This window comes from Camelina sativa, chromosome 6 (genome assembly GCF_000633955.1).
Source record: "Camelina sativa cultivar DH55 chromosome 6, Cs, whole genome shotgun sequence".
NCBI classification, from domain to species: Eukaryota; Viridiplantae; Streptophyta; class Magnoliopsida; order Brassicales; family Brassicaceae; genus Camelina; species Camelina sativa.
In genome coordinates this window covers 24,497,179-24,512,001 of record NC_025690.1, presented here as the reverse complement: position 1 = coordinate 24,512,001, position 14,823 = coordinate 24,497,179, and the positions used below count along the sequence as shown (strand labels likewise).

General features: G+C 32.9%; 1 protein-coding gene and 1 pseudogene across 1 annotated transcript; both read right to left on the bottom strand.

Moving 5' to 3' along the window:
- Positions 456 to 3,016, bottom strand: LOC104793392 (uncharacterized protein At1g04910). Its single transcript, XM_010519743.2, has 4 exons — positions 2,108 to 3,016; positions 1,843 to 2,011; positions 1,376 to 1,749; positions 456 to 1,291 (listed from the first exon to the last, which is right to left on the bottom strand). Exons 1-4 carry the CDS (start codon positions 2,788 to 2,790, stop codon positions 799 to 801), a joined length of 1,719 nt encoding a protein of 572 aa, XP_010518045.1. The 5' UTR covers positions 2,791 to 3,016; the 3' UTR covers positions 456 to 798.
- Positions 12,613 to 14,823, bottom strand: part of LOC104793390 — a 4,342-nt pseudogene continuing 2,131 nt past the window's right edge.

Below are 14,823 nucleotides of genomic sequence, written 5' to 3'. Positions count from 1 at the left end.
AGAATTGAAAGATGAACGAATCCAAAGAAGAGATTGGGGAACGAATAAGGAATTTTCCTGAGATCTAAGGGCTTATTAGATTCAACTTCAAGAAGTCCAAAACAGAGAAGATAATCGCATAGCAGAGACACAGTCCAAGGCTCTGGCTTCGATTCCACGACCACTACAAAGTTTATCACTCAACTCGTCAATAATTAAATAACACGCTTAGGAAGAGAAAACAAAATAATAATTGCAGGGTCAGGGCTGGACCGAGTTTAGGCTCGTTAGTGTTAGTTTTGTAGGGCCCAAATTCAAAATTGGTTTTTGGAGGGCCGAGCTTGTACACGGCCGGGCCGGGCTGGGTTTATAAAACCCTTTTTAACATCCCTAGACCCATTCAATATGTTTGCAGTTTGTAAAGTGTAAACCTATGGTTAGCTGAATTAATCAACAAAAAAAAAAAGATAAGCAAATATGATAAACTGTTGCTTTATTTATATAGTACAAGCAAGAACCGGTATACAACTCTGTAATATATAATTACAGCCAAAATAAATCGAATCAAAGAATCATATCTTATATAACCTCTCACTATTCTACTTCCCACGTATACCGTAAAAAAAAATGTAACAGTTATTTACTCCCAATAATTTGAAAAAAAATGACCGAACTAAAAGAATATCGCACGAACCACCACTATGAATCGTCTTCTCACTAAAGTTCCGGTGATCGGGAAAAAATCGGCTGTCATCTGAATCTTCCGAGCCACCAACAATGTGACAATGACCAACCCCCCTGTAAAGCTTAAGCATTGGATTACCGTTGTTGTTGTTGTCGGTCTGAGCACATACACTCTGGAACAGGATGTTTTGTAACATCTTTACCAGCTTTGCTCATTCTCAACTCCGGCTGTCCTAATGATTCTCGATGAAGATCTTTCACAATCCTGTTAAAATCCGATTCAGGAAGCGACGAGTTCATGAAATAAGGAAGCATCTGTCTCTTATTTGGAGTGATGTATTTCTTGTGACCAGCGTAAGCTCGTTGCCCTTGTAACGCGTGTCCCATGTTTCCTCCATGAGACGGTATGAAAACATCACTGTTCTCGCAGACAATGTAGTCGATTGCGGCCATAACCGAAGCTTTCTTGGCGAATGGTTCAAGCTCCCCGGGTAAAGCAAGATCATGCTTGTTGTAAAACTGAGGGAACTCTTTAGTTAATGGCTCCAACACCACTTTCCCTCCTAGAGGCTCTCCTCCTGCCCAATAGATTCTCGCATCCTTTGGAGCTTCTAATGCTTTAAGCAGCCTGTGGAATCGCAATAAGACTGTTAAATACAGAATTGTCTAACCATAAGCAATAAGATCATGTGGATTTTAGTTGGTATTATACCTTGTGACTTCTAGAGCAGTTAAAGGGCATAGACCAGCGAGTTTTCTCTGGTGATAAGTCATGTTTGATCTACCAGTAAGAAGCTCGGGATGACGTTCTCTTTCGCTGTTGACTATTTCATCGTACTCGGGAGTTAAACCAGGGAGACAACCAGTTCTAACCCAAACATCTTTCTCCATTCTTAGATGAAGTGAGAGATACTGTCCTTGGTTACGCATCCTTGAAGCTAGTTTGTTACCGAGTTCAAGAATCCTCGGAGAAAATCTCAGCGCTTGGAAAGCTACCTTGCATCGTAGTTTCTGAAGATCAGAAGGAAGGTCCTTGGAGAGTCTTGAATCGAGGCCACGGAGAAGTAGAACTCTTTCTCTGTTGATCTGTAGAAACAGAGGAAAGAAACACTATTATTATCTCAATCTATAGTCAAACAAACACATTCAATCAGAGATAGTTTTTATAAGAGATCTTACTCGCTTGAGGTAATGAGCACGGATCCATTGAGGAGAAGCATGAAGTGGAGTTCTCTTCTCTTCCACAGGTCTCGTCATTACATGAGTAGAAGGTAAAGACGAAACTATATGGACATCATCCGCTAACACATTCTTGAAATGCTCCAAATCGAATATATCCGCAAATTCACTAAAATTGCAACAAACAAACAAGACAATTAGATCAACAACTTCACATTATCATAACCTCTTGTTTCAGAAATAATGAGTTTTTTAAGTATTATACCTTTCGTCTCCCCAGATGACATTCACCTGCAAAACAGGAACAACAAGAGAAGCTCCAAGGATCCTAGCGATGACAACAGCATCAACAATCTGATTCCTTTGCTGATTCATCCCACCAGAGACAACGACAAGAAGATACTTCCATCTGTTCTTCAAAATCGAATTGCTATCTTTTCTATACTGACTTGTAAATCCCAAACACGGCTTAAACCCTAACCCATCAGGTTGTTTCCAGAAATCACCTTCCTCAGTTAACAAAGTCCCGTTCTTCCCACCGTCTGATTGACTAATCTCACTCGAATTCGAATACCCAGAAGACGAATTCGAGTTTAGAGCCAAACCCAGATGAGATTCAGCTCTCTGCTCACCGTCGAAGCTTAATGGTTGATTAGTCGAACAAGGGTAACGTGAGAAAGGGAGAGAGATTGGGTCAACGTTGAATCCGAGTTTCAACATACCAAAGAGTGAGAAGAGAAAGAGAGTAAAGAACCAGATCCTAGGGTTTCTGTAAGAGAAGCTGAATCTGTTGGTGTTGCTGCTTCTTGATGATGATTTCTTGGGAGAAACAAGAAGGGATTGTAAAGAGGAAGAAGATAATGAGTTTATGATCTGAGAAGGGACTGAGATGTACGAAACATTCTTCTTATTGTTGTTGCTGCTGTTACTATTTTTCGATAACGCCATAGAAGAGAAAAAAAAATAGAGTGTTTGAAGAAATCTTGTGATTTGGGTTTTTGAAAGAAAGAGAGGTTTAAAGTTGAGAAATTTGCAATGTTGATCGGGTCACACAGCTACGCCGATTAATTAGGGAGAGAGACAAAAAAAAAGAAACGTGTGAGAGAGAAAGAGATGGGCGGCGGGAACGCGAAGTCTGATCAAAGTCTGCAACGCGTTCTTAAAGGAAGAGAGAGAGAGAAAGAAACAGAGAAGAAGAAGAAGATACCACATGGCAGTTTTTATTTTGAATTTGTTTAACTTTTTACTTAATTAAAAATTATTAAATTGTTTTGACTGTGATTAGCAAAAGTGTGTATGAAGATTTTAAAAAAAACCGTGATTAATAGGATTTTAAATGCGTTTTTTAATTCTTTTTATTTATGTGTTATATAATAAAGGGAAATAATAGAGTTATTGGAAGTTTTAGGTAGGTCCATGATTTTTTTTTAATTCCTACGAATAATGAATTATTCTGGATAAATTAAATAGGGTTTTTAATGACCTATCAATATTTATAGAAAATAAAATGAAGAGTATACAAAATGTTTTCTATATTGCTTTACAAGTATCTACCAGTTTTTAGGATAGTGACCAAATGCCAATGATATAGGGTGTAAATGGTTGTAGTGGTTGGGGTGGACAAATTTATCACTAGACTGAACCGCTTTTTATTTACCATTCAGCAAATATAGTCTGCAGTGGTACGATACAAATAAAGCAAAGACAAGACTGCAGCGGACCAACTGCGGACCGCTTTTACATACAAATAGAGTTGGTCCGCAACAGTCTGTAATCCGCTTTAAAAATGGAGCGGTCCAGAGCGCAGATGGATTTGGTCACCGTGACCTCAATTACCATTCAAACTCATAGTGTACAATCATTTTTTTTTGTTAACCAATTATAATCGTAGGACGAATAGGGTGACAAATCACATCATTGTTCTATATATTAGTATAATTTATTTGATGTTTGGTTAATCGGTTTTTTTGTTAACCAATTTAAATTGACGTCAAAGGATAATAATTAAAAGAACCATTATTACGAATGGAAAGTTAGAAACACAAAAATGTGTATTATCCTTTGCGTACACCAACAACGATGACAGTGTCTTGTTGCGATACGGCCAGCTGTTTATTTTGCATCATTCGAAGAACAAAAGGTATATAAAGCTCAGACGACAGCCTGTGTATATACACTTCTCCTAATACACGACCTATACCTAATCAATTCATTTAAAATTTATACTATAAAAGGAAATAGAAATATAATTCTTTTGGCTCCTCGAATATATACCCTTAATGAAAATGATTAGCTAGTAGTAGTAAATTGTCTAAGTTTGGTAAACAACTGAAGATCTATCTACAAGTGAGTTATCGCTATACACGTAAGAATGAGATAAGAGTTTTTTACTTAACAAAATTGGATTTATTGCGACATCTTACAAACAAAGTAAGCTACATATATGCTAGGGACACATGTTGTTATTAAGGTAATTTATACTAAGTTGTTTTAAAAAAAAAAAAAAATTGTTGGATTACTTTACAAGTCATATCCAACTCTTTATCAAAGTAGATGCCAGCTGGAATCCACTTGACACATCGGTATTCTCGTCCACGTCGGATCGACTAAACGTCTTAGCATGTGACACGTGTACAAATGCGCCACTCGCACATCTCAAGACGACTGACTAGTCGATGGAGTATGCATATAGTATGGAAAAATTAAAGTATGACTTTTTCACTGTCCAATATTCTTATTAACCAAAAAACATAGAGATTGATGCGAATTATTTTTGTTTTCCTGACTATATTCGTTAAAAAAGAATTAAAAAAAAAAAAACAATACTATACTTAACTTAATCCTCCATTGTTCAAGAGCATATGTATATATATATATCTTACGCTGAGTGGGCAATTTAAAATTATATCAGAAGCACTTCAACTAGTTTTTTCAGCATCTCAAGTAGTAGTTTTTTAGATAAAATATGATAGTATATAATTCGGTAAAAAAAGAATATATTATAGTTTGTGTAATTAATTCCTTTAAGCAATATCAATTTTTTTTTTCTTTTCAAAATGCGACTGAATTTATTGTTTTACCTCAGTTGCACTATATGGTATAATCGACAAATTTGAAAGTGGAACAAAACAAATACTCTAATTAAACAGATGATTAAAAACGTGGTTGTTGCGTTTGTACCGAATTACATCCTTAATTATTCTTTACACATCCTAAAGACTTAAAAAGTGTAAAAGTCTTTACTCTTTACAAAGAAAACAAATGAGTCCAGAGTTTTTGTTTTTTTTTTTAATATTCTATATATTAGCAACTTGTAAACATCATATGATGTAGAAGTTTGAAGAGTTCAAGGATACAATAGTATTATTATGTATTACGTGTGGACTTGAATATTCTGGTTTGGTTACTGAAAACGAAATTTAATTAACTAGTAGTATTACTTATTAGATGGCTTATCATCATCGTTTGGCCTTGCTAGATCTGTCTGTCCTTAGTGTCTGACTATCCCATTTTATAATAGCTATAATTAAGTACTGCTTAAAAAACTAATTAAGAGTATACGTACGTCAATATAAAGCCAATTATAACAATATACCATACACACTTTCAGACGCTGACCAAGTTAATAATAACAATTCTCATGCTTCTTCTATACAAAATATACAATAATGTAAAATCTTTAATGTAACCAATTAGACAAGCTAGTAATGTAGTCATGGAGAAAGAGGATGTAATTAATCCTTTTTTTTTGTCGCAAAGGTTGTAATTAATCTGAGTACCTCATATTTGGATGTGGTAACGTAGTGTCAACTGTGAAGTAATACAACGATATACGAGCTATTGTTGATATTTTCGATTTATAAATATAAAAATTTCTTTTAAAAGTATAGACAGTATAATGTATTTGAAAATATATTTTTATTATTGAACTTATATAGTATTAACTAAAAGTCTAAAAGTAAACATATTATGATTAAAAACTATATAGATCAATTTTCAGAAAAGACAAAATTTGTATGGTTAATGAGTATACTAGTTTCCGAAACGAATATATATTTTGTATGAGTTCACATAATAATTATATATTAATTGCGTCTTATATGAAACTTGGGATGCTCAAACTTGGTGAAACAAGGGAATGAAAACAAAACAACCAATAATATGATCAATAATATAATTTATTTGTTTAGTATTTGGGTGGTGATGTGAGAGATGAAGACGAATTCTTACTTCATGCTTCTTTCGTCCTTATCCAAATGACATTATTCGAAGTTGATGAAAAAAAGAAAAGAATATATAGGCGTATTCATAGAATATTACGATTATAAATTATTCGTCGGAAATGTAGGGAACCATCGGAATAGTGGAGTTTAAGAATGTCATCACGTTGCAACACTTCTTCGACTCGACTTACAACAAAATGCGAATCTTACCGTAAGATTTATACAGCATAATATCAATTGTTATATCGATTGTTTAATCTCGATTTCATGTGCTACTGTGTTATTAGATCTGCCCTCACGTTCCCCCTTTTACCGTTTTCATATCCAATAAATACACAGAGAAATTTTATTTTATTCTTTTGTATATTAAAAACCAATGCATTAGAGCATATATAGTGTTATTCTTCCTTGAGATTCTAAAAATACCGAGTCCCATATGTCATATGGCCATATACTGTATAGAATTTATTAATCGGGCAGAATAATCTATTCTCGAAGTATTTATGGATGGAATTATTCTCAGTTAACGTTATATGTACAAGAATAATAATATCAAGAACTTGCTCAATAATTATAAGAATTTTATCATCCATTTTTGACGGCAATGAAGTTGGACCTACGTGCATAAAAAATATAAAATAACCGATATGATAATTTATATGTAACTCAGCTGGAATTTACAATATGAAATAATTAATGTAACGTTACATAGACATGAATGCTTATAATGTTACATGTACGTCCAAAATGAATTTTAATCAAAATTATCGGTGTGTAAAAGCTTGATCGAAGGAAAAACCAATATTCGAACCAAATTTCAAATATTTGAGTATCAAACTAATGTTCTATATCATTTCTGAGCATTAGTTTGAAGAGAAAGAAAAAAAACCTACACTCATATCCTCTATTTTTGGAAACTATAACACGAATTGAGTGAACCGAATCCAACGAAAACTTAAATATATGTTATTACTTTTAAAATACTTTTAATAAGCGACTATTAGCAGAATGCCATAATCTTAGAGATATTTTTGTAGTAAGTATTAAACTCATCAAACTAATGCTCTATATCATTTTTGAGTCCAATGATGACTAGTTGACTAGCTAAGCTAGTACAATGTCGTTGTCTCTTAAACATAATTGGTATACTGATTACCTACAGAAAATTCCAGAGGTTTTAATTAGTTACATAATACAGACAACCCCTAATCATTCAGCAATAAGGACGATGCTGTCTTAATCATCATACTAACTAATTCTTTCATTTCTACATTCAGTCGTCACTTTTAACAACTTTAATTACCTTAACAACTGCTAATACTATCATAGTTAGTATAATGTTTGTTCTTGATTTGGTGACGATAGTTGGTGTATTTTTCTCTTACAATTTAATTTCCATAAACGATTAAGTCATCTAATCCGTCTCCATACTGGTTTATATTATATATATACATATATATATATATTTCAGAATAATCTACTAAGTTTTGGGGTAAAAATGAATAACAAGTATAAGATTAACAAAGATGCATGCTGAGAGATGTCGCTATTGGTTGGTACATCAACTTGGTTAAGAATTATTAGTTTCGTAAATAATTAATTGCGTTTAGATTAGATACTAATTAAGTACTTGGAGGATTATTAATCTCCCTTGGCTTGATGCGTTGAGGCATTGACGATGGAACATATCGATGACAACCAGGAGTTGAACCACCATAAAGGCCTTTTTTTTTTATGGTTAAACCTCTAATTGAGACTTTCTTATTAGAACAACCTATCTCCTCAATTTTATATCGCCAAGATTATCATTAAGAAAGATACAGTAGTTTCACAAGTTGTTTAATTAATATATCATGATATATGTATACTTTGTTCAATATGCAGACGGCTTACTAAGATCGACAAATTCTACGGCTACTTACAAGCAGTATTGATATAGCAATATTATATATGTATCTCAAAACTCAAAAGATATTGATGTTTTTACAAGTAATATTTGGGAGGATCAGTAGACATTTTCTATTGTTAGAAAACCGAACAAAAAAATAATATATAATAGATTAACCATTATTCATATAGATCGGTAAATGATATGAGACTAATTGGCATTCTTATAAGAAAAATGTAGGCAACTAAAAGTTTTAAAGTAAATTTCAACACAACTTATTAGAAAAAGGGATGAAAAAGATAACTCGTTCGTGTTAAGGTGTTATTTTTTTCTTACGTTACAAACAAAAAACTATAATGATGCAATAATGACTTTGATTTTCAAGTCTTGGTAATATATACACACATTGCTTCCATTGGGTAAAATAATAACAGAGTGCATTATTAGCTTCACTTATTGCAATCATAGTTGAGACTGGAGATGTTTTTTTGCGTATGAAACACTAATGTACTTGCGTGTTTACTATGTTCTGTGGATGTGTGGAAATTTGCCTCGTGACAAGTTTAGATTCGCAGCTTTTGGAGATGACACATGCTTAGTTTTCTGAAGTATTAAACAAGCTATAAAAATAAAATAAAAGTGGAAAGGTACTTGGAACTTGAAAATCAAGTAAACACGATCTATGTAGGTAAAACTAGAAAAGGGGAAATTATTTGTTTTGTGCGCTCTTGATATCATTACTCTAATGAACTAAAATAATTATGATAAGGCCTTCCACTAAACCCAAGATCCAAAGTTTCAATTCGTTCGTAGAAAAGGATAATTAAATTTTTAATAATGATATCATAACGAAGAGACGTTGATGGTCCAAGTTTCAATAAACTATGTGAAAACATGATGGGACCATCCTCATGTGAGAAAAACTGAGCACTCTGTTCTCTTATCCCTATCGCAAGGTAAGGTGATCACTTTCTCATGTTTTGAAATTAATATAAATAACATAAGACATCTTTGGGTTATTGATGAGAAGATGATGGATTCGACTAGCCAAACACTTACGTAGTGCGTACTAATGTTCTAATTAATCCAACAAAATCAATTGAATCGTATTGCAGTCTTGCAGATGACTCTCGCTCTGTTATTTTATGCATGCTTAAATTTACAACTACATTTTTCAATTTTTATCGGGTTGGACAAGATCGAACCATTGAATAAAACTATTTATTATCAAATGATTATATAGACTTGGACATTATTGGAAAAATATAATCACATTTGTATGATCTATTCTAAGGGAATGGATTAAGTATATTGTGTCCGATTGAAGGTCGATAAGATCCCCACAAGGTGCCTTGTTAAGTAGGCAAAAGTAATTAATGCGATAGACCAGTTTTATATAAGCTGGACCAAAACAGATTTATAAGGTTTGGTCTTTTGGTCTCCTTCACAATACGCCAATCATATGGGAACCAAAGACATTAACAAACGCCGATTTGGCCAAACTTAGTGGCCAACCACATCATCATCATCATCCATCGTTTTCCAAATATTTTCTCCAGTTTTTATCCTTGTTTAGAAAAAGCCAATTAAGCCCCTTGACTTTAAACACATAAAAAGGTCAACACCGAAAAGTCTGAATTCATGGTAAACAGCATCAAAGGAGAAAAAAGGTAAAAGAAAGAAAAACAAAGGGTGCCCCCAAATTTGATGGCTCACATGAAGAAGTCTCTCACATATGGGTTTATGGCCCATTTAAAGCCGACGACAATGTCTTATCCATATCATTAATTACCAACTAGGAACCTGGACTCTGTTAGTCGATCTAAGGTTTGAATCGAATATCAATCCGGATGAAACGTATTGTATATCTTATTTTACTTAATTTACTAGAAAGTACAGTACTTGGTCAAATTATCCTAAAGAGGTGAATGTTAATAGCTTTTTGTTTGTTTGTTAAAAGGAAATGTTAGTAGCTTAAGACGTACGGGACACCAAGAGCGATTTGTGCAACATATGGAAAGGACGTTCGATACAATTTTCAAATGTATCATCAACCGTTAGTCCCGTATTTAGAATAACACTTTGAAAAATGTCTAAAATTTTCTTGGCTAGTAAAAACATAAAGAACAGGAAGAAGATAAGAGAAGAGAGCGAGAAATAAAGATGGCAACAAGAAGAGTTGAGGACTAGTAGAGAGGGAACAAACACTAGAATTATGGCATGTGGCCTTTGTCTTCCCTTTACTTCCCATGTGCTTTCTTTATTGCTTTGTATTTGTAGCAGTACGTACCTCTTTTATTTTGCTACAGTAGAGTTTAATAGTTTATAATAATTCCTATTTTATAATTCTGATCTAAATCAGTTGGTTAAAAGCTAAACCGTTGTTACTATTAAAAGTTTAAAACCATGTACCGTCATCGATCAACTGACATAGATATTATTAGGCTATTTTCGAATCTATTTGATGATTTTTTTTAGTAGAACAAAACTCTAAAAATTCGATAATTTATCAAAATCTTATTTTATTTCGATTGTTGAAACTTGAAACTGTATATCGTAAACAGGAGAAACACTCTTTCGATACCCAACAAAAAAAACCATGCTTAATACAGTAAGCACTCAGCTGTTGATTAGCTTCAAAGTTCTGGAATTTTAATCCTTTTCAATCTCGGTTTTTTCATCATGTCTTCTTCTTTTTTCTTCAAAAAATCTTTGAAACACATTATTGACATTTTAGGATATCGCTTAAGCCCACCTTCGTATAGTCTACGCAGAACAATCCATATCGTATTTCATACCCCCAATTATCCAACAATGACCATGCAAAATATCCATCTACTTGGACCCATCTGGCTACGAGAACATTTCATTTTCGACTAAGATTTGTGTTATTTTATTTTTGTGAAAAAAATAATTTGTTTATGACAAAAATAAGTAACTGAGCTTAATATATATGGCTAGATCGATGAAGGCTGTTACTATGTTTCTTGTGATAATTTGTGCTCTTCATATCCATTTACTCCCAGATAAGGGCTTCTTTTCATAATATTAAAATTTGATACTTTAGTTTTGTTAAATATATTTATTTTGTATAGTTAAAATCTTAGTTATATCCAAACAGTTTTACATATTAGTTATAAATCCGAAAAATTAAATTTAAGTGTTAAATTCACATAATGTAAAAACGAATTGAACTTAACACCTCTAATTGACCAAAAGAAGTCTAAAGACGGGATGTCAAGTCCAGTTTGTTTCAACGATATTGAAATTTAACACTTTAGTTTTATTTTGAAATAAAAATATTTTGTATAGAATCTTAGTTAATCAAAACTGTTTACATATTCGTTAAAAATGTGAAAATCAAAACTTAAGTGTTGAATTCACATTATGTGAAAACGGATTGAACTTAGAACACCTCTAACGGACCAAAGGAGACCTATGGACGGGATGCCCAGTCTGGTTTGTTTTCACAAGAATGAAATTTAACATTTTAGTGTTTTATTTATATATTTTATAATTAAAAACATTATCAAATAAAAACGATTTTTTGAAAACACTAATTTTGAAATTATTTTTTAAAAATCTGAAACTGAAAACCATTTTCTTACAAATATTAAAATAACAACCATTAATATTAATATTAAAACCATTAATATCTGTAGGCTTATTAAATAAAATTTGTAAAAGAAAAGCAGAGCATAGAATTCGTTACCATGTCTTTCTGTATATCGTTCCACGAAACCAAACAGTCTTGCGCTGCACCCACAGACTTGGCGTATCAAGAATAGGAACCTACATACAGTTACAAGAAAACTAAAGGTTAAAATTAAGAAATATAATTAAAAGAAAAATAAAATAGATTATGTCAATTCCGTAAAAACTACAAGAGAGCCCGAAGATACTTTTTTCGTCAGCAGGCAAAGCAAGTTAGACTTAAATTATAAATCCAAAGTTGCGAGATCAGATCAAATAGGAATAATGACGATCGAATCGTTGTTTCAGAAGCAACTAACCTGGCTCTCGTAACAACGGCGCGTATGATGCATGCATCCATCATCCATGGGTTGCGTCATCACCTCGGAATAAGAACGGTGTCGAGATCATTGATCGATCGTGTGATCAAAGACGAGTAACAGTTCCCACGGTTTTGGTACAGATGGTCATCGAGTTTGATGGTCTCGAGATCGGGTGAGTGCTCTCTGTAAAACATTAGCACTACTTGCTCAAGATGAAACAGAGACTCCAAAGAAAAAGAAGAACAAGGTGTTTTTTTTTTTGCTTTTGAAGAATTATGATTTCTTAAAGACAAGCGAGGTGAGGGTTTTGTTTATATAGAAAGGTTAGGTTATTCAACAAAAAGGAAATTTTCTATTTTTATATTTATATTATTAAGAAAGGAAATTAGTCAAACATATTAAAAAGGAAATTTGATAACAACGGTCATAAAAAGTTGCCGTTATAACGTACAATCATATTTTTTTCTTAACTTGCGTTTGCTGTAATTTGGCTCTGTGTTAATTTAGAGATTCAAATATTGATCACTATAGCATCAACCTGATGACGTGGAGTGTCGAATGAGAGTCATCTTTCGTCGTCGATTTTTGTTTTTGTTTTATTTTAATGTAAGTGATTACGTGTCCCAGTCTTGGATAAACACCGTTCGAGTTACATGTTTTGTTTTATTTTTAGGAATACATATAACAAAGTTGAATAAATTTAACATATTAAATATTATTACTCGCTACTAGTCCATTAAAGAAGAGGACGAGTTGGATAGGAGAAACCGATGGTACCAAAGAGCAGAACTCTTGAGATATATCGTTGAAGTCCATCTTGAAAATCAACGTAGACCAGTCCGTATCTATATTTGTAACCAAACTGCCACTCGAAATCATCCATTAATGACCATATATGATATCCTCTCACATCTGCACCTTGACTGTTTTAATGTTTCCAAAAAAAAAAAAAGACATCAAACAACTACATTATTAAAAAATTTAATATCATGACAGATCTTTTTGGATCCTATTTGAAATATAGTTTGTATATGAAGAATTAGAATACTAACCTGACTGCATCTAGAAGAGCAGAGAGATGGAGTTGGTGATATTTGATCTTTTCCTCGCCATTTAGAGCTTCGTTTAAGGACAATGACTTGTCGCTAGGCATTCCTAGTCAAGTACGTAAGCAGCCAAAGAAACAGTAAGTCGAATAATATCTCAGAATGATTAGGGCCACAATAATAAATTACATAACTCAATACTAAAAAATTGCAATAAATGTGCTTTTACCAGTTGATCCGATCTAACAAATTAATTTATTGATTAATTAAAAAAGCTAAAAATCGTGAAAACCACAAGAAAATAGAAAACACATAAAGTAACTTTTCTTATATATACATTAACACTATATGTAGTCATGTAGATGTATATATAGCTATTAAGCAATATACTGTATGTGCCAAGTGGAAATTATTAAACGGCTATAATGTTGCCTCATTGCTAGACCTTATACACGTTACCTATATATAACCCCATTTACGTACCCAAAAACGTAAAGAAAATTTACCAACCATTCTCGGTGACGAGGATTACTGGGTTTTGATACTTTGACTTAACGTATAATAGAAGGTCTTGAAACCCTTTTGGGCATATAAAGAGCCAATCTACACTCGTCTGAAAATTTTAAATTTAAAAATCTATGATCAATTAACGTAATTTACTCTATATAACTTACATCAGTCAAAGAAAAGAAAAAAACAAAACAAAACTTAATTCAGTCTACGAGGAAGAAAAAAATCTTACCGGTTCACCCACCGGAATTCCGTTTCTCTCCGCTGTAATTTACAACAATACATTTTAAACAAAGATTTTAAATTATTGGTGAAGATAATTTGGTAAGTAATTTGTTTTTGTTACTTGTTTGATTGACGCGACTGTCCGTTGTGTAACTGAGATTGGTGTTAGCGTAGAAGATAACATCTTCAACGTATCTTGAAGTGTAATAGTTGATTCCAAAAAAGTCAAAGGATCCTCTCACCATTTCTGACTGCTGTTTTGTAAATTTTGGGAGTCTATTTCCCACCAACTCTCTCATTATCTTTGGATAATCTCCGTAAGTGATCGGATCAGCAAACCTATCACACCCACATATACATACATAGGTGTAAACCGACCCACGTTACAAGTTATATTGAGTGAGATCTGTATCTGGTCTCATTTTCATTTATAGAGAAAATTAAAGATGATAAAATCTGCATAAAAAGGAAAATAAATTACCATCCGAAGAGGAAGTCAAGAGCCCTTTTGGCAGCTTCTCTACAAGCAGGAGTGTTATATTTCGGAATCATCCAATATGTTTGAATACTCAATCCAATGGTTCCTCCATGAAATCTCTGCTTTAAACGATATAAAGAATTTTAAAAAGTTTTTTTTTTCTTTTGTGATAGTGGTATCGTTTTGAATATGATTTAAGCCAATTTATATATTTTTTTTCTTGCAAAAACACTAATACTACTTTAGTCAACAATTAATCAAATTTATTTATAGAACAAATTAATAAAAAACCTTACAAATCCAAAACAAAAAGTTTTAAAACAAAGGAACCTGATACTTCTCTCTGTAGAGTTGGACTGCAGCAGCATGAGAAATGATCAAGTAATGAGCCACGAGGTAAGGTTCAGTGGCTGAGTTTCCAACCGTGCAGTTTTGGACATAGCTAGAACAACGACCAGGAGCATTTTTACCGTCACTATAACCTAACATTGCGAACATGTTAGGCTCGTTGATTGTAATCCACTCCTTCACTCTATCTCCAAACGCTTTAAAACATATATCAACGAATTCTAGGAAATCTTGCCTGTTCAATCCC